General features: G+C 31.9%; 1 protein-coding gene across 1 annotated transcript in view; it reads left to right on the top strand.

The window, feature by feature from the left end:
* LOC125073236 (disintegrin and metalloproteinase domain-containing protein 22) overlaps nt 1–25,794 on the top strand; it is an 82,541-nt gene that overhangs the window by 39,327 nt on the left and 17,420 nt on the right. Inside the window, 1 exon segment of the mRNA XM_047683984.1 lies at nt 24,024–24,118. Coding sequence (XP_047539940.1) covers nt 24,024–24,118 — 95 coding nt within the window.

The raw sequence follows: 25,794 nt of genomic DNA on the forward strand, positions 1-25,794 counted from the left end.
GATAAAGTTCATTAGTTTTCTATGTTGTCTTGGGTCTTGATGTTTGTCGTACCGTCGTTACTTCTGATTTTCCATAACACAAGTGCTTTAGTTACTTAAATTAGGATCAGAGTAATGTATGTGATGTCCAATATTTATTATAGTTATTATTATTAATATTATAATATGTTTATAAATGAAAAAAAACGCTATTTTTAACAATAAAACAAATTAAAAAATATATTGATTTACTTATACAAAAAAAATCTTCATTAAAAGTATTTAAGATATTGATTATTATCAATGATAACATTTAATCTACTTAATTCCATGCAGTATGCATTTATCACACCGTTTATAACTAATTCTATAAAGTGCTAATTAAACATTCTTATCTATTTATTTATCTTTATTAATAAATAAGGAAACATATTTTTAAATGCAAAGGAAACTAGCCGCACCACATACATGAGACAGAGATAGCAATATTCTCCTACTCCTCGGTGGGTATAGAGATCAGGACTGTATTAAACTTGAAAAAAAAACTTCGTTTAAAAAAATACGTAAGAAATATACATAAAACTGAACATATCAGTGGATGCAGCACCTTTCGTAGTAGGTTTTAACTTTTAAGTGACTGCACTTCGCAGTTCCGGTCGGCAAGGCACCTGCGTTTTTGCAGATGTCCATGGCCGATGGTAGTCACTATCGATCAGGTGAGCTAAATGCAAGTTTGCCAGTATTTCTTAAAAAAAAAAATGTCTATCGACGTTTCAAGTAATGTTCTTTTAATATTATAAATGAAAACAACAAGTCGGAATTGCTCGAAAAGATTTATTTTCAAGGTGAAATATTTGAGGTTTTCGAACTTGTCCCGTTTTAACGCCTTACATATGGCAACACTACATCTGAGTCATACGAATAAGATATTTCTTCTCAAAGTCGTTTGTCATCTTATACTAGATTCGTAAGAGGTGTAATAGTTGTGAGAAAATTCTGACTCATTGATGTTACTACCATTGTTTAACCATCGTCATTGTTATTACCACCTGTCCGTTTACACCACGTGATGCGCTTCCGATGACCGGATATGATAATATCGCGAATGACATTGTAAAAGGTCGTAAATATTGAGTTCAAATTTTTTAAATATTTATTTGTGTGTTTATATTACTTAATTAGTTTTTGGATACTTGAAACTTGGCATCATCAAGTTGTATATGAAATTCACCAGCAATGTTTGGAACTAATGTATCGTCTCGGGCTTGCAATTATATTAACTCATTCAAACATCATACAACGGTAGTAGTAGTACTGTTTAGCGAAAGAATTATTTATGAATGGGTACCTACGTGGACAGACTCTTTTTTTATTATAGAAGCATTACACTTACTTATTGATAGTCAAATGAAACACTACCACCGGTTCGGAAAAGAAAACACCCTGACCTGAGAAGAACCGAAAGTCAGTGGGTCTTTATTTTTTGTCTATTTTATTATTTACACAATTGAATATAAATTGAAATAGCCAGGAGACGATCGTTTTATTCCCAAGGTGTGCTAGCAATCATAAACTCACTAATCGTATAATAGCCTTTCGAACACAAGCGTCCCTTAACATTTTTTTTTATTTTGGCAACAGAGGCATTTTGAACGCTTCCCGGTATCCTTTTGTAGAATCGTATCGACAGCATTGCGCAAAGCAAAAATTGTAGTAAATAAAAGAATTATACAAAAATCATAATACTTTTTCCTAATGGCTGTTCAGTCGCACACACGAACAATACGGTTACCTTATCTGTATCAAATGCGTCTTGACATTTTAAACAATGCTCCACTTAGTGCAATGTGGACTGAATTTATTTAACCTTTATTTCACACATTTTTCGCTCATTCCGTTATATTCCGTATTCTAGATTATTGTGTGTGCTGACTGCGAAATTTCGAGTTCAAGTGATGCATGTCAATGTGCACGTGGGAAATGGGTTATCGAACTTAGGAGACGATAGAGTAGATAGAAAAGTAATTAAATATATTTATGGGTTTATACAAATTAAAAAGTAAAAAAAATATATCGGGTAAATCGATTCGTACTTGCGCACTAAAGGTTCGCGCAATACTACGTAAACAGCCTCTTGATTGTGCAGACTTTAAGGTTTGATTTTTTACAGGTCCTCAGTATTTGATAATTTAAACTTTATACTTCTACGCGTTCCTGAAAAAAAGGTTTTTGACGGACGGACTACGAAGTGATCCTATACTGGCCCTTTTTTTTCTTTCGAGGTACGCAACCCTAAAAATGACAGCCAGAAAAATGTTTCACGGTTGAAGAAATGCCTCCAAGAAAGTTTGGAGCTTCTTCGACCACGCTATTTCTATGTGGGTTCGCAGAATTTCACGCGAAATTAGTATTATATAGAATTTTTGCACAATATTTTCTATCACCGTTTTAGCAATTAGCCACTGGACCTGTTGTCTAATTAAATTAAGTTAAGTTAAATTAAACGTAATTACGAGTAGTAGTCGGGTAGTTCTTAAGTCGTAACAGTTGTAAATAGATGTCATCATTCGAAGGCAATATGATTGTTAAACAGACGGAACCGTTTGAATATTTAGTACTATTTGTAACCAAATGAGCTCAAAGAAAGCCTCGATGATGCGTGACCGAGTGCTCAAACAATGCAACCGTGACTGTCTGTCTGTCATGCACTGTAACGCCTGACCGATGGGATATAGAATTAATTGGATAACACCTTTAAATTATTCATTGTTTCTCGTATATTTCAAACAACATCGACATATAAACTACTCGACGCTCATGTTATTATCAGGTGTTTTCATTGTTCGGAAAAAATACTTCTCAAGGTCATTCTCTGATCATATCTTTCAATCTATCTATCAGGAACATCAAATCACCAGACGGATGGAGAAATATCATTGACTGTACCTTTTTCCTTTATAATAATTTCGTTAGATATATTTTTAATTATATTTACATATCTTGTTTTTAAAACACTTCGTTTTGAAGATACACGTTTTCGGTTTTCTTGTTACGAATTTAATTTAAATATCTTACAAAACTTTCTCGATCTTGGCTATTTTCTAAATCAAGCTATTTTGTTTACTATCGTATTATGTAACAATTTTCTCTTGCTCTGATATGTAATTTCAGATTTCACCTTACTGACCCATATCAAATTACAAGTAAGAATTAAAACATGGAAAAATATGTATATATTTTTCAGTAATTTCTTTATATGAAACTTTATTATCATTTAGTTACCCGATATATACGAATATAATAAGGTTCTGTGTAGTTCGAAGATACTAAGAAACTTATTGCTTTATTTTTGGACCAGGAACCTTCTCGGCCGTCCGTCCGCAAAAGAACCGACCATTTTTTATCACATATAATGAATGTTTTAAATACACATACAAGCATTCATTTTTATTATATATTCATAAAATAATGTAATTCGTAGTCACGTGTACTTATTTACCTTTGTCTCATAAACAGTTCGTTATCTTCCAACTTAAGTCGATTCTTAAGCAATGACCCGCTTTAGTTCGAATTCGCAATGCCTCAATATTACGATTAGGCGGGTTAAGCTGTAATTCCGTTGCGAATCGATGTTTGGACGGGTTCACTGATGTTTGTAAAGGTCTTCGCCAATAGAATACTTTAATGTATTCTGTCTCGCTCTCGCAACACTCTGTCCTGTGTACCGCGGCTTGGAATAAAGAAGGATGGTATAACGCAACATTTTAAAGAGAACTTTTCTTTCTTTATGAGCCAGAAATACGTAATTAATCAATGCCAAATTACATCCTTAGAGAACATGACTTAATTCCCAGTGTTGACGGTAGTGTAAAGATTGACAATATTTATTACAATATCAAAGTCTATCAGGTGACTACATATTATCAGGTGTACCAATATGTCTGTTGCCTAACAATAAATTAAAAAAAAAACAATGGAACACTTGTCTGACTGACGCCGTGGTAGGTATTGTACGTTGACTCAGAGTTAATATCATCTTGTGTTACATTATAATCAACCCAGTAGCTTCGAACTTGTTCATACATATGAACGGACATATTTTCAAAAATAGAATGACCGTAATGAAATAATGCATAAAAAAATTAAAAAAAGAAAAATCGAGTCTGTACTGTTGACTTTCGAAGATTCAACCCTGGGCGTAGAACGAGATCAAGCTTAATATAAAAATGTATTGTCATTAGAACGCGCCCAATATGTTGAATTTTAACCCCACTTGCAAGTTTCGACCTAAACGCAGACCACGACGACGTGTTACTACAACTTCTCACATTAGTTTACAACTGAATTTCAAACTAGTTCTACCTAATAGAGTTGAAACTTTGCACAGTTTTGGTGCTGGTAAATAATACAATAAATATTAAAAATAAAAATTTGTTATTTTTACTCTGGTAACATTAATGCTATATTTGAAACCTGCCATGACACAGTTACGTAAAAAAGAAATAATATATCGAACGCGCTAGATTTAAATGTAAATTAAATAATATTTTAAACATAAATACTAGGCAAGTAGTCAAAGACTTATATAATTATGTTATGAAGAAATATGGCATACTAATATATATTTGATCACTTGAAGATAGCACAATATACATACAGACATTTTTAACTTTGCCGTTTCATAGATTCAAATCAATTGTAAAAAATACATTGGTAAAAAAAGCATTTTATTTGATACAAGATTATATTGATGATAAAAAAGCGTGGAGTTAATGCTTGTTGACTTCTAGGCAGGAGACATGACACACTTATATAATTGTATTTAACTAACATGACTGTATTATTACATGTTGAAAAAGAGTTTCTTGCCGGTTCTTCTCGGTAGAATCTACATTCCGAACAGTAATTACCACCGGTAGCTTTACTTAAAATAGTTTGTTAAATGACGATTCAAAAGTGCTTGTAAAAGCCTAAATGAATAAAGTATATTTTGATTTAGATTTTTGATTTTACAAAATTGTACTAGCTAAATTTATCCTCCCTGTATACGTAATATACGTATACCAAATAATGATTTTCTGCAGGGCTATCAAGCGGCGAGTCACTGCAAAGTGAATAGCTTTAAGGTCAATCGTGAGAAATATATAAATACATACATATATATGTGCGTGGTTTTATAATGTTTTGGCAAACGATGTTGAGGTATTATTCATCTTAAACAGATATTATACTAAAATCCATTTTAATATTATGCGTTACAGTAGCTGACCTAGCAGTACTTAAAAAAGTCACTTAAGAGATTAAAACGATTGAAAAAAACGAGAGGTGTCGTGAGACGCATGGCTGAAACAAATTTGTGTTCGCTATGTAGGTACTAGTGACCCGACCCGGCTTCGCATGGGTGCAATGCTGATAATAAATATACTACACATAATGTCTATATATAAAAAGTAAAAGATAAAAAATGGTTATTGTGGGTAATCCCTAAGATATAGACATATACCAATGCGGAAATTTTCGTAGATAAGTGCATTATTTTGATTTATCTTATTAGGGTTCAGCCAGCGTTCGCCATGTAAGTTCAAAACAGTGTATTTATTTATGACATACATTAGAAACCTCTAAAATTATCAGTGTTACTCTACTATATTATGCATGTATTATACATATAAACCTTCCTCTTGAATCACTCTATCTAATAAAAAAAACTACTTTGTCTATGACTTTATACTATGTGATTAAATACTAGACAACATTGCAGAATAATTATATGACAAGAAATAAATTTGTTAGAAAAAATCTCATGCAAATAAAATCAAAGGAGAAAGAGATAGATTGAGAACGGTCACCTAGAGGTCGTCTAACGATTTTTCCTTAAATGACTATGACTGGCAGTAATGACTACTGGAATATAATATAGAGCTGCATACATATACGAAATATCAACTATGTTGACTGCTACGTGACTTTGGCAGAATAATCAGTATCCGTGCATGGAAAATTAAAGTCGTAAAAAAGTTGATGGCTTGTCAAAATGATTTATTTTAAGTATTTAATCTAACCGTCATTAAAGATAAATGCCAATAGAGTAAGTTTTTTCAGTTAGTCTTTTCAATTTTAATCTGATGCTCAAATTGGTCGAACGTTTGAAGCTCGAGTCTGCTTTTTTTTTATTAACAAATATCGATCGAAAATCAATCACATTACCATGTGTATGTGTTTGTTTCAATTGTGTGTGCTCACTGCCGCCTTGACTATTTATTACAGAAATATTTAACTATTTTCATATTCGAGTAAAGTATTGCAATTTTAAGGTAGGATACATGATAGGTAGTGACTAGTGAGTGGGTAGTACGCTTAGACAGACTTCACAAAGCCCTATCAACAAGTGATTTTCCCACGTTGCTTAGTTAGCTTGATCGAAAGATAAAATGATGTTTTCATTACATGCGTGATTTCTATCTAACAGTCTTACTAATATAATTAATTCAGAAGTTTGGATGGATGTTTGTAGGTCAATCGTGCCAGAACGGCTAAGCGGCTATGAATGAATTTGAGCACAGAGATAGATTTTAGTCTGGATTAGCACACAATTAAATCTTTATCACTATCAAATACAAACACGCCGACGAATCCACGGTTGTAAACTAGTGTAAAATAAATATGTATGTATATGCTGTATGTATGTATGTATATGTCAGTGGGAAAAGATATCTCGATGCAATATATTCCAACTACAATATATAGTTTTATAAAACTGTTAATGGTCGGTTTTTTCGCAAAAACATTTTGTAATTAAAAGCTTAATAATAATTTAATATGTTTTGTGTCTGGTCACTGCTATCGAGAATCGTAAGTATAGTTACAAAACAAATAGTGAAAACTACTCAACATAAATTTTATCGTCAATGTTTCAAGTCTAATAAAATTTCGGAAAGCTGCTTCCAGCGAGAAGAAACGGCAAAAAACCCGCATAGTTGCTCTTTTAAAACAAACCACATTTACAATGAGGTTAGTATCAATAATTGTTGATCTTAATCAGTTCAGCATTGGAACTCGACTTTAAATCCAAGTATCTCTATACAAAAAGTATTATTTTAATGAGTAATAAGATTTATTAATTCATTCTATCATAACAATTTTGTTTATGGGATATATTTTTATATAAATAAAATGGGCTTTTACAAGCACTTTTGAATCATTATTTTACAAACTATATTAAGTGAAGATACGACCGGTTCAGAATGTAGATTTACCGGGAAAAACCGGCAAGAAACACAGCAGTTACTCTTTTTCAACATTTAAATTAAATTAATTATATTAATTTCTTGTATTTTGTTATATAAGCAAATACCATTGTCCAAAAACATTCTCTGTACCGTATGGAAGCGGAAAGAAGCGGTAAACAAACTTGGTTTTATTTTTAGTATTAATAGTATGTATATCTTTTATGGAATATTTTTTTATATTCTTCCGTATAAACAGTACATTATTATAAGTACAATATGCACTGAGTAATGAACGTTTGCTCATGCGAGTGAAGCCGCAGGCGTGACCTAGTTTATATTATTATTATGACTAAAATAACCGGAATCAAAATTATTCGTAACGTTTTTGGTTACCTTGAACTTTTTAAAAGGATAACTTTCAGCACTTCTTCTATAAATGCATTATAGCGCTAAGCTTCTGATGGCTTATCTTTTTAATTCCAGTTTGTTTATTTATACCTGAATACAATTATTATAAGAAGTTTTTATCCGGTAGTCGAATTTCGACATTAATCATTTTTGTGATTTAGAGGCAAATGTGTATGAATTTATGCATTTCGAACATATTTACGTTATTGGAATTATTTGGAAATTAAGGTTCTAAACTTTTTGATCTTTGCCTATTTATAAATTAAAAAAAAATTCTCAAGTATTGTTTAAGAAGTATTAGTCACAATGTTAAATGCATTTTTTTTTCAAATGTAGAATAACTTTGCGCACATGTAATATGAGTATTTCTTCCGTTGGTTAAATATTTGTTTTATTTTTTTGTTCTAATTTTAAAATATCATTGTGTTTTTTTATTCTGCAATGCAATTGTTAGACAAACGCAAACGTAGGTATTATGTTCTCGGTTAGTTAGTATAAATTATATAATATTAAATGCCCTACCAATTACTTGCAAATTATCCGTATAAATGTTATGATTATTCAAAGTACAGCAACCTTGCGTAAGGTTTATGTGGGCAATACTGGGTATAATTTTCGTAATGAGAGAAAGCAGCCTCACAGCTGACCGACCTTGCAATACGTAAGATAACTATTTAAAAAAAAATGTATTACCGATTGTTGAGCTAAATTTAAAAGGCTAACTATTTAAAGGAACTTCCCAAAATTCACGCTGCTTCTGTATATAGACAGGGTCCCGTAATCACGCGATAATTCGCTGTAAATGTATGAAGCAAGATAACCTTAAGGAAAGACATAGACTACTTTTTATACCTAATATCTTACGACCGAACCCTCCACAAACGAATTCAGTGTGACAAGTAACGCATAAAATATTAAATAAGTTTATTATTTAACCGCAACAGCTTAGTGGTTAGAACTACGGAATTTTCATGTCTATCTATGTCTATTTCATGTATGTTTGGTTTCGTTCTCGGTGGTAAAAAAGAACATCGTTTCAAAAGTTGTACGTTTCAGATGTAGTACAGTTACTTGGGTTTCCAACAACCTGTTTTAAAATAGCGTGGTTGAATAAGCTCTAAAACTTCTCCTTTAAAAGTCAGTAAACCTTAGCCCAGCGGTGGGATATTTACACTGTTGACTTATTATAAATTGTGAAATAACCGCCTAGCATTTTCGTAACAGAAATTCCCTTTCTCTTGGAAAATTGATTGTTATGTATTAAATATACTATCGTTAAAACAACTTCAAATAGGTACACCACAGTTATAAAGTTATTTAAACATTTCCTTATTACTTTACGAATCATAATGATTATTATGACTAATTTTTAAGACTTATTTTACTAAAAAGTATATACATACATATATGCTAACATAACGAAAGTGGTAAGTTTTGTTTGTTCATTTATCGATTTGTAAAAAACTTACATTTGAAAATTCTTTGAGATATTGCTCAATTTGTTGACGTAGTCGGAGAGAAAATCGTCGGTTCAGACGCTTTCGAAGCGAACGTTGCCAAAATTTTAACACTTACCCAAAAACTTTATATAGGAGATTTGTGAGTCTCCAAATTGTCTAAGGAAATTCAACGACTTTTAGGTATACACCTAGATAATTTACATTTACCGTTTATATAACTCTATAAATTTTTTAATTAGCACTCTTGCAATTGCCTGATGGTATGTGGTCACCACGGCCTATAGTTATTGTCACCGTAGCTATTAATCATTTTAATCAATCGATCAACCTTGGGGACCATAATGTTATATCCTTTGTCATGTAGTTACACTGGCTCTCTCACCCTGAAGACCAGAACACGACAATACTGCAGCCTGGCGATAGAATATGTGCGGCGTGAGTGCTACCAAGACCGGTTTTGACAAACGTAAAAGTTTTATTTAGATAAATAATGTATTTAACAGTTTGCAAATCAAACCAGTATTTTAAAAAACATAACGACATAAAATACTCCTTGCGAAGCCGATCGGTTAGTTAGTATATTTATAGAGTTCTATTAATATGACATTTGAATAAAATTAACAAAATAATACCAATAATGAGGACGTTCACCGCATCCATATTACTACTAAGTCAAGTTTACGATTCGTAATATTCTCACAATGGGAGGAAGTCACAGTGCGTCATGGATGTGTGAAAAAAAAGACATTAAAAAAGGGACGACTCTATGTTTTTTTTGTAACATTGATGCTTTAGGGCGCTTTGAATACGACATCCTTTTTGATGGAAGTTTATGAAATATTTAGCTGTTATTGTATAGTCTTAGCTTATGTGCTATTATTTTCAAATTGTTTCCTTTTCTTTTTTTTTGTAACGATAACATTTGTTCTTTAAATATATTACGGATGATATAAGACTTGGAATAAGTATGTCTTGATTTTAACGAAGGATATACGAAATAAAATATAAAGAAATTATGTATGTGGAATAATCAGTACAAAATAGTATATACTGAATATTTTTCCTTCTTAGTACAAATTATATTTCGTACTTGTATTAGACACGTTTATTTACTTGTAAAATAACGATTCAAAAGTGTCGGTAAAAGAATTTGTTACGATGTTATTTGGTCTTGCATATAATGATACAATATCATATTTAAATTGTGTATGTTCGGGATCGGAACGCATCATTAACACATAGGGTTGACAGACGTGTGAATTTAGCCAGATCTGACGTCAGAACGACGTGAACTCACAAAACTTAGTAACTTATATAAAAATAAGTCCAGCTTTATAGCTGCAACCCAGCCTAATTTAGTCCGGATTTTGTATACTTGAGTTTGGCAGCCCTATTCCAAGGTGACATCTTTAGGTCTCACTATTTTCAAATTAAATAAAAATGTGAATTATTCAAGTAGGCAATTATAAACACTTGGAATAGACATTTTGCAAGAACACACATATGTAATTGTATTTAAAACATGATTGTATTTTTAGATATTGAAAAAGAGTAACTATGTACTGAGTTTCTTGCCGGTTCTTCTCGGTGGAATCTACATTCCGAACCGGTGGTAGCTTTACTTTAAATAATTTGTTAAATAACGATTCAAAAGTGCTTGTTGTGTGTTTGATTTTGATTTTGAACAAAATGCAACTTGAACCTACCACCGTTTGTTTTCATCTCCGTGATTATACTTATATACAAATATGGTTACATCATATAAGTACCATTAAATATATATCCTTCATTTTACAACATAATACGTTGATAAAATAAAATTTTTTTTCTTTTATTGGAAAGAAGTTCACGTTGCCAAGAAATAAATAACTTTTACTGTTAAATTATAACGTCATTTCATATTTGACACAATTTATCTGATATAAAAGCTTGTCGCGGGATCCAATCTGAATGTATATAAAAAAATTCAGCTCAATCGTTTAAAGATTTCTGATTTATTTATTCAATATTAAATAATATATCTACGGTCCTGTAGATAAACCCGGTCTTAAGTGACCACTTACAACCAGATGGTGCTAAATTCTGCCGTTTTTAAAAATTTGCAACCGAAATCGTTATTATAAAAGGTTTTTTTTTAAGTAAATCACTTATAAATCTTCCTCTTTTTTTTGAAGTCGGTTAAAAATAAGATAATATAGATACATAATTGTATATTGTGTATGAATTAAGCAAATTATTTACATATCTCTTAGACAGAAAGAAATTAGAAAGAATCGTCGTATTTATATACATATATTACTAGCTGAACTTGCGACTTTACCCGCGTGAAATTTATAAAACAAATTTCGAAACCTCCTTTTATCCCCGTAGGGATGGAGTTACGTAAAATCCGTTGTTTGCATCCGCAAACAATCCGCATCCTATACGGAACCTACCTGCCAAATTTCAAGTTTGTAAGTGTTAAGTTTCTGAGATTTTGTGTATAATCAGTGAGTGGTATTTCGCTTTTATATATATATAGATTTTTATAATGCTATTTGTTGTAGCGTAATTATTGGTCTGAATTAAATATATATCGAGTAACCTGAGCACTTAACGCGTAAGCCATAAGGAATAAAATCGTGTGAACTATAATGATACTTATTCGTTACGGTTGGCTTGTCTAAACTTTTGTAGGTATAATTCACATTACTATGTACATGCACGCATACATTATAGAAATATAGGGTTGTCACATTTATGCACATTATTATGTCGAACATATTTAGTTTAGTAGAAAGAAAAATAATAATTTGAATATATAGGAAATTCTATTTAAATGAACGGTTTTTTTTTGTAAGATTTAGCAAAGTTTACTGGGAATAAAAGATCGCCTTACTTTTTACGTTGTTTCTCTTACTGTGATCATTGAAATTAGATTCACACAAAGACATAGTATTATTTTATACAACTTTGTGGTATGGTTTTTTGCCCTAATACCCAACCCATTAGGGCTTACACAAAGCTCTAGCCACTCATCACAAACCTCAGAACTCACTTTGTGTTTCTTTGGCTAATTTTTTGACATGTGATTTATGCTTATACTAGATAACCGTCCCGGCTTCGAACGGAGAGAATCAGATACATAAAACGTTTATGTTGAATGACAAAGAAAATATTACAATTGTTTTTGGGTCAGTGTCTTCGCTGGCCAATGCGGAGCAACCTCAAGTCAAAATCTTGTCATAATCGGATGAATAGTTTAAGTATGCATAGAAAACACACAAACACACATTATTTTTTATTTATAACGAAGATAAAATAAGCATCCTGTATCCTTTACAATATAAAGTCAGTAATATAAATGTATTCATTTAATGTAAACTAAATTTTATTGTTAAACGGTAACAAGAATGCTCTATCAAGCTATCTATTGTTAAGTATCTTTTGTATGGATGACAACCCTAATCTTATATGTTCACGGATCAGTGAATCCCCGCTTTTATAATGCTAAAACGTGCTTCACACAATGCATTCGTTTTATTTACATTTAATAATGTAATTAGTTTAATTAAATTTTGATTATTTTTTAACGTTGTTATATATTATTTTATTCATTACGTAGTCTTAATGAGTTAACGTGAGTCTTAATGACTTTCACGATACAATTAACTGCACAAAGCATTTCCATCGTTTCTTGTATCTCGCTCATGGAATTTCTAAAACCAACCTACATTGATATGGTTTTTTGTCTTAAATTTTCTTATATTTCACGATCATGTACTGCCGTGATTTTTAGTCTTATAGAATAACTCTGCTGAGCCGAGATTAACTACCTATTCGTCATCAGAACTGAACTAAGTGTCAAATTCGCCGCAGTCCGAGCTTCAATTACGATGTCTCAAATTAATGACACATTTTTATTTACTGACTTTTGATTGTGTCAGAGAAATAAATTATTTCACCAATGTCACTTATGTAGATGAAGAAACGAACGAAGTATGTATCAGTGTACATAGAAGGACTTATGCTTCTACTTAAAGTTATATATAATTATCAAGCTTAAGCTTAAATATAGTAATAATAACTAATAAGTACTTTAATCTTCTGATCCCTACCATCCGTAATCAGAATGTTTACTCCCAAATACATAGACACGAGAGAAAATATACGAAACTGTATCCTAGCCCGTCGGAGTAGGTACCACCCACTCATCAGATATTCTACCGCTAAACACAGTACAGTACAGTACCCAGTATTGTTGTGTTCCGGTTAACTACAGGCACAAGGGACATAACATCTTAGTTCCCAAGGTTGGTTCATATTTCTTACAGCGCTATTGTATGGGTGACTATCTAGGTGACCCATTTGCTCCTTTGCCTACCTAAATAAAATTAAAACCACGACTCTATGCACTGTCTCAATTGACTTAATAGAAACAGAAATATAAAATACGACTAGTACCTATCAAGACGGGATACCGAACTTGCTCAAAGCCCTATTTCTAGTCAATATACATACGTATATATAGGGATATAGCATGGTATGATACATCTATAAAAACAGCTTAAGCCAAGAGTTGCAAAAACAAGCTACCCGTTCAGATATAACCATTAATCAAACACCTTTGTTTCGTTTTGGGATTGCGTGGAAGCGACTATGAATCAGTTGGCATGTGCGGCACAGAATAGCATTCTGTCAGCTTTAAACTGTATGCCATTTGTTTGTACATTTAATAAAACGCTAGTTATTCGCGTGTTAAGTTAGGTAAGGTCTTAAGTGTAAGGAATAAAAAATTAACTTTATCCTTTCTTGAGTTCATGCTTGTTTTATATACAAGCGAAATACCACTCACTGATAAATCACGAAATCTCTGAAACGATATCACCTAAAAACTTGTAATTTGGCCGGTATCCTTATAGGAAATAGACATCCGCTAAGATTATACGAAACTCCACTCCTAAGGGGTTAAAACGAGGGTTTGGTAGTTTGTATGAAAGTCCTATGTTTTTGAAGAAAGAGACTGGAAATTTTAAATGTATGCTCTAAAGATGGTGTGGAGGTGTACTATAATATCTTTAGAAATCAACCCCCTTTTGGGGTTAAAAGAGGGGATGGTATTTCGTATGAAAGTCTAATGTAATTATGGCAGAAGGATTTTAAATGGTATTTAAGTATAAGAATAATTGAAAACAACTACTTGCTATTTATTATAAGGAGGGATATTTGTGTGTGTGATGTGTGGACCGCATCGTACATAATAATATTATGGATAAATATTTTTTTGTTTGTAATAGATAAAATCTGAAACTGTTGAATCGATTATCCAACAATAACGTTTTATTTTATTTCAGTAATAAAAATACTTAAAATTACAAAATGAAATAGCTGATAAATTCACGGGCACAGCGAGTATTTTATAAAAACATGAGTGATACTGCTTAATCCACATTTCGGTAAATAAAATAATTACTTTATAAAATATAATAAATATTTGATTAATATTCCTATTTCCTTAATCGTTTTAATAAATATTATCGTATTTACTCCGACTAACAAATAGGAAATTTATAACGAATGATAATTATCACGAATTTGGTCATAGCAGCTTCAGTCTTCCGTAAACATATTCCTTATTTATAGTAAACGTATAAAAATGTCTGTTATTACACGCGTTTAAGTTTCGTTGCAGCGACACGTGCTATTTAGTTTACAAATATTATGTTTTTATGAGAGCATTGGAATTATAAAAAAAATTAAACCATTCCCAGAACGCCTGTATATATTTTGTGTTCTTTCATGACCTTATTTATACATTGGGAGCATTGGCATATACTTGGTGGTAGGGCTTTGTGCAAGCCCGTCTGGGTAGGTACCACACACTCATCAGGTATTCTACCGCCAAATAGCAGTACTCTGTATTGTTGTGTTCCGGTTAGAAGGGTGAGTGAGCCAGTTTAACCACAGACACAAGGGACATAACATCTTAGTTCCCAAGGTTGGTGGCGCATAGGTGATGTAAGGAATAGTTAATATTTCTTACAGCGCCATTGTCTATGGGCAGTGGTGACCACTTACAATCAGGTGGCCCACATGCTCGTCCGCCAACCAATGCCAAAAAAAAATAGAGATCATTCACAAGAACAGAATTGGAGTTACTTTACTTCTCTTTTTTTAAAAAATAATTATAATTTCTAATTTATCACAATTAATATACCTACTAAACATTGTTAAATATGTAATATATTATTCATTCCTTATTAGTATATATAAAATAAATAGGCTATAAAAGCTATGTAGTTATATACATTATTACATTGTATAAATATTTTAGTATAAAGCGTCAATAGCGCAATGGTTTACGGGTCGTCTAGCGATGTATAAAGTCGCAGGTTCGATCTTGACCCCTTCTGCTATTATCGTCCTCACCCTTAGCATAAGCTTTTAAGCTTAAGTACTAATTCCTTAAAAAGGGCATTGCTTTTATTAAAAAAAGCAAAAAGCAAAATTAGTAAATGGCAACATTGAGTTAACATAGCTTAGGAAACCCACATAAACCGGTTCCTCCCCCCTTAGTGGTCCGGGTATCTTTCTGAAAATTTCCACTGTTTTAAAAAAAAGCTTTGTATAGCTGTTGTTATTTGATTTACAGTATAATGTATACCTACTGTTATTTGTGATTGAATGGGTTTAAACATGAGATAATACAAAATCAGTGCATCCTTCCTGGAAGGATTTTGATTATATAGTAAAATCCTGCATTTATCAATCACTGTTAGTCTATATAAAAAAAATGAATCACAATTAATGATTTTCAAAGAGTTACGCGAATTTTGTTTAATCATAGCTTAACTGGAAAGACAACAAAAATTAATTAACAAACAGACGTATAGATAAATTTATTATTTCTTTCGCTGGTTCATCTCAGGTCTGATATGTTTCTTTCAGGTCAATAACAAAGTGTATAACAAAGTGTGTAATAATACTTCTAAGTTGAATAAAGATATTTGATTTTGAATTTTGATACACACGTTAAACTTTAACTACAATACTTAATATCGGAGGTGAAAAGTAAATGATATTACGACGACTCTGTGGTCGAGTGGTGCGTACACCGGTTTTCATGGGTACGCCACTCCTTGGTCTCGGGTTCGATTCTCGGCCGAGACGACGTAGAAAAATTTTATTAGTTCTATGTTGTCTTGGGTCTGGGTGTATGTGGTACCGTCGTTACTTCTGATTTCCATAACACAAGTGCTATGCTAGCTACTTACATTGGGATCAGTAATGTATGTAATGTATGTGATGTTGTCCAATACTTATATTTATATTTATATTATATTATTACTACTAAAAAGCAGTCACTTGACGTTACTTCTCAATACAATATTCAATCTGAAACGTTTAATTTTAATTCTCGAATAATGTTTATTTTAATGACTTAACGATTATTTATCTATGATAATTGTAAATGTTGTTTTGTGTACGGTACAAACGTTTAGTCTATCTCAGTAATACCGTTAAGATAAAACTTAATCCGTAACAGCCGTTATAAATCACCTGTTATCAGCTTATCGTGTCGAGATGAGATTTCACCTAGCGACGGTTTGTAGCTTTCCCTGAAACGATTTATTATGTTTTTTTTTTATTATTTATATTGATAAATAAATGCAACGTGTATCGTGATTGTAGTTTTTATTTATAATTACAAGTGGTTCGTTATATTTAATACTAGCTATCCGTCCGGGTTCGCAACTTTGTTTCTTTCAAAAAGAACTGGCAGGAAACTCGGTAGTTATTATTTTTCAATAAAAAAAACAGTTTACGTGATTATATATTATGTAAATTGTTTTTTCAAGCCTTACCGTACCTTCGACAAATGTTAACATCAAACTCTACTATCACTATCGTTTATAACCCTGTACTGTATAAAATGCTTTATTTGATAATTTAGCTATAGGCGAATAAAAAATATGCCGCAGAACTTTATTATAGAACTGAATACCCTGACCGAGGAAGGATGTACTAACTTAGTCCAGTCGAAATCTTGATGAAGAAACTTTATCTTAAATTCTCTTGTTTGTACAATGTTTGTCACTGGTTAAAGGAGTAATAAAAACAATTGTATTAGAGTAACCGACGAAAAAATTATTTATGGATCGCATGCGTCTCGTGCTGATGTTAGGTTACAAATAAAACAAAAGCCTATCCAAATATAGAAATAAAATTAATACAATAATTATTATTATATGCTATTTAGCCAATATTAAAATTGTCGTTTGAATACGTACCAAATATGTGACTAATTTATAAGTAATAGAAACTTCTAACTTATTATTTAGATTTTATTACTGAGCGCGTGCTTATGCCGGGACGCGTGACAGTATTCAACAAGCGTGCCGTGTGCTGTGTAGGTGACTGATGTATGTATGTGCGTCACGCACTATGTCCGCAAAACACAAACGAAATATTAAAATTTTATATATATATACCTGAACTTTACTAATAACACAACTGTGATTACTAGCCATTACTATGAACTATTTATTAATAAACTATATTTTTATATATATAGCTTATTATTAATATATCGATATTATAATAACAGGAAAAAAGCCAGTAAAATAACATTTAACGGTAAATTGATGCGATATCTGTTTAAGTACTTACGTGTCTTAAAAAACACTATTTATCATTAATATTATTTGGAGCTTATTGTTTTGTGTCTTTTGTTTTTTTTTTTGTTAATCTTAGAATAATTCATGTTTGATAAACCTTATTTCATATACTTTGATAATATTTTACTTTTATTACTTATATTTTAGTTCACTCCATGTTTTAATGCAACAGTGGAAACTCTTTTAGCATATGTTAGAATTATTTTCGTATTAATTGTATGTATTATACTATGCTGTATGTTGCCCTAAAATAAATAAAATTAAAATAAAAAATAGAAATACATACATAAATCTAAGGTTTGTTTATCTTTTTTGCTACTTCCATTGGAATAGGCTATTTGTATTTTTTATGAAGTGCCTTTTACTTTACATTCAGTGAAATTAGTTAGTCAAAGTAGATTTTTTTATTAAACAAATCCTATGATACGCTTGAATTAATACTTTCGACTATTTTTAAAAATAGCATACAAAAGTTTAGTACAGCTCAGTTCTTTTAAATCATTTAAAATGAATCTACACGCAAGAAATGCATCTAGTTATCTAGTTTAGTTAAATCGTATATGCACCCGCGTGAATTAATTAGTTAAACTTACACCTAATTTCTTCTGAGATAGCGTATAAATAGGACAGTATTCGGGTTAGCTTTGACACGGCCCACGGTTTCCTGTCGGTTTCATACGACGCCATCGTTTCACAACTTGAACTGCTCGGTACTCGTACCTTGCAACTTATGATTTCCTGGTACTCGGTTAATTGGATATATCGTGATTTGAAATAGTTGATTAATTATAACGAAAATATAAAAGATTTTTCTTAGTATTTTTTTTTATCTTTTTTATTGATGTAGTTGCAGTATAGGAAAAAGAAATTATCTATTATGTTAATAAACTAATGAGTAAATGTGAACTCATTATGATATGTAGGTGGTTGTTTACGGTGACGTATTCGCGAGGAAGTCCCTAGAACCTACAGGATGTTTGTATTCATATATATATACTAATATTATAATCGCGAAACTCTTGTCTGTCTGTCAGTTGCTCTTTTACGACCAAAAAACGATAAAGCAAGCTTGAACTTCAAGGAAGGGTATTTATATATATCGTAGAACTTATAATAATAAAAAAAGATACCGTTCTCTGAAAGAGACGGTCATGATACTAGAAAGAATAGGTAGGCGACCTAGTTGATATATGTAACTATTAGTAAATTAAATTATTGACTATCTACTCCTATCAATTAAACTAGTAAGAACAATGTGTTTAACTCGTTTTACAACAATCGTTATTCAATTAAACCGTGTAATCGTCTGTGAGAGCGAATATGTCTTTAAACGATACGCAAAAACTTGCTATAAATAACCCATTAAGTGGGCCACTTCATAATTGTACCGAAAAGCGACGCGTGTGGCATTGCACTTTATTTGTATGTCGAAACATCACATAAATCTTACGATGTGTTTTAATGTTGAAACGTTTGATAGATATGAATATGTTAGAAAGGAATTTTAATTGAATGAACTTCGATTAAATAAATATCTATCAAACATTGGAGCAGCTCAATCAATGGAATCAGCTCTAAATGTTCCCACGGAGAAACCCTTAGTTCAGCGGTGAGACATTATTCTGTTACTACGGTGCAAAATTGTTTAATACTTTAACAAAAAAACGTAACTTTACCGTTAAATTGGACTAACAAAAATTGGTTAATAATTTTTTCTCGTTTGATTTCGTATCTCTGCTCAATTCAACTTTACAAGTATTGTATATGAAATGATGGTAAATTGTCCCCGGCATAGACAAAGACATTTGCGTTGGAAGAAATTTTAAAGATTCCTTACATCACCAGTGCGTTATAAACCTTCGGAGTTAATATGTTATGGCTCTGGTGCCCGTAGTTACACTGGCTCAATTGCTTTTCAAACCGGAACACAGTGATACTGAATATTGCTGTTTGGCGGTAGAATATCTGATGAGTTGGTGGTACCTGCCCAGGCCGGCTTGCACGAAGCCCTACCTCTATCATTGATTAAATTTAAAGCGGGAGAAACTGCGAATCATAACTACTTATAATTATTATTAAACTAAATACTAAAATCTTCTACGAAACGTGTTACATCTTCTTGAATAAGTTTTACGTATATTGGTTTAGTAGTAATAAAAACGTGTTCTTGTTTTTTTATTACAAGTTGAATATGTAATTTGTCGCCAAATTGTCCGAAATGTTCGCCACATGTATGTCCTGGTATCATTCAATGAGCGGGAATGCTGATGAGTTAAATTAAGCCACAATTGTTAGGTCATCGATCCGCATCTAGGCAATAGACGTTAGCTTACTTAACGCACTGGTTCATTGATTTATTTATTATTTTTTATTTTGAGCTCAATTAAACTGTTCCACGTATACTTGGATTTTAGCACATATCATTAACCCAGTCAATCATTTTTCAACAAATCAAATTTTATTTATTTGGTAACGGACCAATTGATAAAATAATATTTAAAAATTCAGATATAGTTTCTGATAAAATTACTATTAAACTGAGATATCAAAAAGTATTCAATAACAGTTTTATTATATATAAAGAAACTAATGATGCTTATTTACATGCGATACACGTAATTTAAATCTTTGATTTTTCACCGTGTACAAAGTAATAAGGTTATTCACTCCATAATATTTTAAGTGTTGTATCGTCGTTTACCCAAAAACAATAATACGGACTTTGACTTTGTTTGTTAAGCGGTGACAAAATAAAAATGTTCTTTATACAAGTAGGTTATATCACATTTAAATCATTTTATAGTGTTGAATTAAATGTGAAGCTACGTACGATTCTACCGAGATTAAACCGTCAAGACTCCGTACTCTTTTCCACCTTTTTAATTACAGAGTATGTAAATAAATTATAATTTGCTGTTTAGGTTTTCAATTGTCACGTGTGTTAATTCGCTTGCTCTTATCCTATTTATATTTTGCGTTTCAATATAACATTTTATAACACTACGTGACTTATTGATCAGGGATGTTTGGGGTAAATCCTCCTTGGAGAAGGCTTTTCTGATGATTTCTTTGCTAAACATGTTGTTTACGCGCTTAAGCAGTCAATGGTATCCCCTTCAAATTTGACAACAATCACGTATTATTATAATTGCTACAGAAGTTTAATTAAAAATTACAACATTTATCGACATTTCATCTCAATTAGTTGAGAAAAAGTGATTCAAAACGCAGCTGTTTACTATAAATCTTGATCCACACATACTAATAAGTCAATTTCAAAAAAACTTAGTATAATACCGGATTGAGGAACGGCTAACCTTTATCAAAACTAGATTATACTAGGTCGCCTATTATATAAATTAATTTGCACGAATTAAATGCAATAATCTAGCCCCAACCGTATCCCAACTAGGGAGACCTAGTTAACTATTCAGGACACAGTTCCATGATGAGGAAACCTCTCGTTACCCTAATGAAATTCTTCTACGTACAATTTTGTTGACTTGGTTAAAATATTATTATGTACGAAGCTGTCTTCTTTTGCGTTTTTTATTATATGGATAGGCCGGCGGGTAAATAGGTCACCTGATGGTAGGTGGTACCAACGCCTATTGATATTGCCGCTGTACAAAACACCTTAATTTCCTTGTACCTGTAGTAACACTAGCTCGTAATACTGAGTATTGCTGCTTGGCGAAGGAATATCTGATGAGTGGGTGTCACCTAATACTAAGCTTAGAAAGTATTGTTAAGCATTTATTAAGTATTAACGCTTTGTCTCTTATACTAAACTAGCTGGCAGCTTCGATAGGTTTGTTTGTATGAGGTTATTTATGTATGTATATATATATATATATATATATATATATATATTTTGTAATTGTAGTCCAAGAGGTGAAATTTAAACTTTATCTTATGATATTACTAGTCCATAGACGACCTATTTTATTTTTTATTAATATGAACAATTATTGTAATAAATTGTAAATAATAATTTAGTACAAAATACTGTTTCACACAACAATAAACCAATGTGTCATATATCACTAATCTGTGGAATGGAAATCCCATAATAATGAAATACAGAGGAAATTTGATTTTGATACATTTTTTTTTTTTATTCAACGCGAACTTTAACAGGACGTGGAACCGTAAATGCCTATAGATAAAATACGTCATAACAATTACTCAGCGTTTGTGTCCAGGGTACACTTTAAACTTAATTTATAGTTTCATAAATATATAATAAATCTGTACTAAAATTATAAATGCGAAAGTAACCCTGTCTGTCTGTCTGTTACGCTTTCACGACTAAATCACTGTATCAATTTTGATGAAATTTTGTACGAAGCAAGCTTGAACTCTTTTTTTATTTTTTACTTTTTTAAAGGGGTAGTTTTGAGGGTATTCTCGTCACATACTGAATTCCAAACGGGCATAGTTTAATTAATATAAAAGATATATTTTATTACGAGCTTTTATTTCATTTGCAATGTAAGTACCTATGTACGGGTAAAATCTTGCAACTCAATTTAGAAGTAGATATCTTTAACCGATTGAGCTGAAATTTTGTATACAACGTGTATACAAAATATATAGTTCGGATGAGAATGCATTGGTTAACTGTAACGTCATTCTAAATCCAACATGGCGACATACCCAAGATGGCGGACCAAATATTTAATTTTCGATCGACAGACACAAATATGCGTTTATGATTTTTTTATTATCTAACAAAAAGTATTTATATTGCAATTAAGATTCCATTCCACTTACAGAACAAATGATAATTAATAACTGTACAATAATGTTTTAATTAATTCCCTTTATTATAAAATATAAGTATTATTTATAAATTAATTATTGTTGTAAAGCGCATTTCCAGTTTAGTTTTCCTGTCCCTTGTTTGTTGAATTGTATTGCCGGGGTAATAAACTGTACCTAATGAACTGCGACTTCAATTAGTTTTATTTTTTATATAGGTTTAATAATATGTATTTGTTTTTGTATAAGTATTATTATTCCTATGCAATAGTAGCACATAGTACTGAAGTGTGAATCAGACCCTTGAGTTCTTTATATTTTAATTTATTTATTATTTGTTGCATTATTGTTACATATGTACAATCTATACTCTATACTATTATTATGAATGCAAAAGTCACGGTTAAACCACTAAACCGAGTTTGATTAAGTTCGAACTCCAAGGAAGAACGCATACCAGACTTTTTGCGCCTAGCAATTGGCGACGCAAACGCAAGCTAAGCCGACTAGTAGAGCATGAATGAGAAGTGTTAATGTCCCATTGCTAAGACCTCTCCTCCTTGAGTAAAGTTAAAGATTATTCCACTAAACCACTGCTTGCTTGGTAGATACACGTGGGGTAGATTTCATCTAGGATTGTTAAGGCAGAAACCAAGAATGTGGATTTTCACGTGTTTTAACCCCAAGGCTATTTCATCCGTAAATAAAACAAAATATCTGAACTGTTTATGAAAAACACGTTAAATACCTCTATATAAATAACTTCTTTAAAGTGTTTATTTATAAAATATCAACCGGGTGATTTTTTTTAATCCTTTGCTATCCTTTTAAGTAGTGTTTAAAAGTATTTTGTAAAAAAAAATAAAAGACAAAAACCAATTCGTTGTTGTGATAACTTATAATTAAACACAGCTTCAACAAAAAATGTTAATTATAGATAAAACCTTAATGTTTTGCTAAACATACAATACCAGTTTGTCAGTGTAGTTACCGCCACGATAAAATACTAGTTCGGTATCGCAGTACAATATGATTAAAACCACAAAGTATAAGATTACTACTTTAAAGGAGTTACTACTGCTTGTGTTTTTTTTTTTAAATTGGTTCTAATAGGTAGGCAAATGGATCAGCTATGGTAACTGGTCTCCACTGCTCTGCCAACAGATATTGTTACTGTTAGATATATTAACCCTTACGACGTAGATGCGCTACCAACTTTGGGCAAAATTGGGCAAATCCCATTAATGTGTCGTTTAATGAAAAAACAATCGAAATTAGATTTTTTTTTTTTTTAAATAATATCGGAAATAATACTAGTCAGCCAGTGTAACTAATAGCTCTAGGACATGATATCTTAGTTCTAAGGTTGGTAGCGCATTGGCGACCTAAGGAGAGATTAATAATTTCTACCGCGCCAATATCTATGGACGATGGTAACCCATTAGATTTTCTTATATATATGGTATCCACTCTGATAATAGTAATTTTAAAGTTTATATTTTAACATATATATTGTCTTGTTTCAGGAAGTCCCGCACCAGAGTTCAGTAGACATAGAGTCGTGCGGCCGCTGGTGCATCATGCAAGAACAAAGAGGGAGATCACGTCAACTAGGCATACGGTACGTGTACGTACCTATATATGTATACATCATTGTATTATCTTCAAGTACATATGGCAGTGCACTGATTGTGATTACGTCCTGGCCGTATTTTTACTGTATTTATATCGAGTTAAAGATTGTAAAAAACTGAGTTCCTTCGGGCTATTCTTCTCGAGTGATTTTTTCTCGAGGTTTGGTTTTATTAAACAGTAATTAAAGTAAAGTTTATTTACGATGTATAAATGAATTTGAATAAGTGGATTCTGGACGCTGAGTTCCCATATGGTTATCGAATATGTTAAAGAAAAATATCGTTGAGTAACTTGGTTGTTTTACAAAATAATTCTATCACATTTATCCATATTACAAACTCATAGCAGAGCATCACGTTGTTTTTATGACATAGATAGGCGGTCTGCCAAATGTTCTCACTGATGATAACCGATCACCACCGCCCATAGATAAGGAGGTCGTAATAATTCCTTACATCATTCGTAACCATGATGAACTAAGATTTTATAACCTTTACATATAGTTTCACCTTTAAAACCGGAACACAACGATACTAAGTATTCCTGGTTGGCGGTAGACTATAGTCTATTTATCATATAGATAAATAGATGGTAGTTACCCAGAGGCACAAAGCCACGGAACACTCTTAGCGGAGTACAAAAGTCAACCAGATTATTATTTTTTTACGATGGAAAAACGCATAACGCGTTTCCGCCACACGCTGTGGGGGGTATGTGGAGCTCGCCGGCACTCAAGGCGCCGGAATACCCACTAAAAAACCAGCGGTACCCACTCCGTCTTTTTGGGAGACGTCACGGGATCGCTTGCGCATATTACCGTGACGTCCTGACGGTAGGCCCAACTCTGTGGGCCTCCAATTCCTAGGGGGTTCTCGGGGTACAGAGACCCTCTACCCCGGTTTATGGCGGGAGGAGAAGGTGTCTATAACGAAGACGCCTTCTTGACGCTTCGCCGAAGAAAACCGGGGGTTTTCTTCGGCGAAGCGGGTCGGCAGCACTGAGAACCTTCTGTGTCATCACAAAAAAAAGTCAACCAGTTGAATAACCTTCCAATCATTCGATTTTCGAATATTCGAAAATAAATAAATATATAAATAAATCAGTTTTTATTTAAAAATAGAACAATTAATTATAAATTTAACTCGCTTACATTTATTTAAATCTTATTATATAAATATAATGAAGGTAAAATTAATTACATTTAAAAATATCCTTCGCAAGTTTTAAATATTTAACTAGACTGACATTCAAACAGTTAAAAGTTTTGAGTTATTTGATGATATCTATAAACTAAGTATAATATTTATTCGCAATTAGCACGTGGAGTAAACTGAGGTAGTTAAAGACCTTGAATGCTTTTTAGTTTTAATAACCTTAAAACCTTGTTTTAACATTCTTATGCGACCTCAAAACTAACTAATAAAAGTAATGTATTTTACATTGTGAGTGTAGAAATAAAAATGCACGCATATCATACTACTGAACCCAAAATAATATAAAGACGAAAGGCACAGATGACACGTCCCAGAGAAAAACATATATGGATATATAACATAAATATATAATTTTATTTATTGTATTTAACTAACATGACTATATTTTTAGATGTTGAAAAAGAGTAAGTACTGAGTTCTCGGTAGAATCTACATTCCGAGGCGGTGG

This window comes from Vanessa atalanta, chromosome 23, assembly GCF_905147765.1.
Source record: "Vanessa atalanta chromosome 23, ilVanAtal1.2, whole genome shotgun sequence".
In the NCBI taxonomy this organism is placed as follows: Eukaryota; Metazoa; Arthropoda; class Insecta; order Lepidoptera; family Nymphalidae; genus Vanessa; species Vanessa atalanta.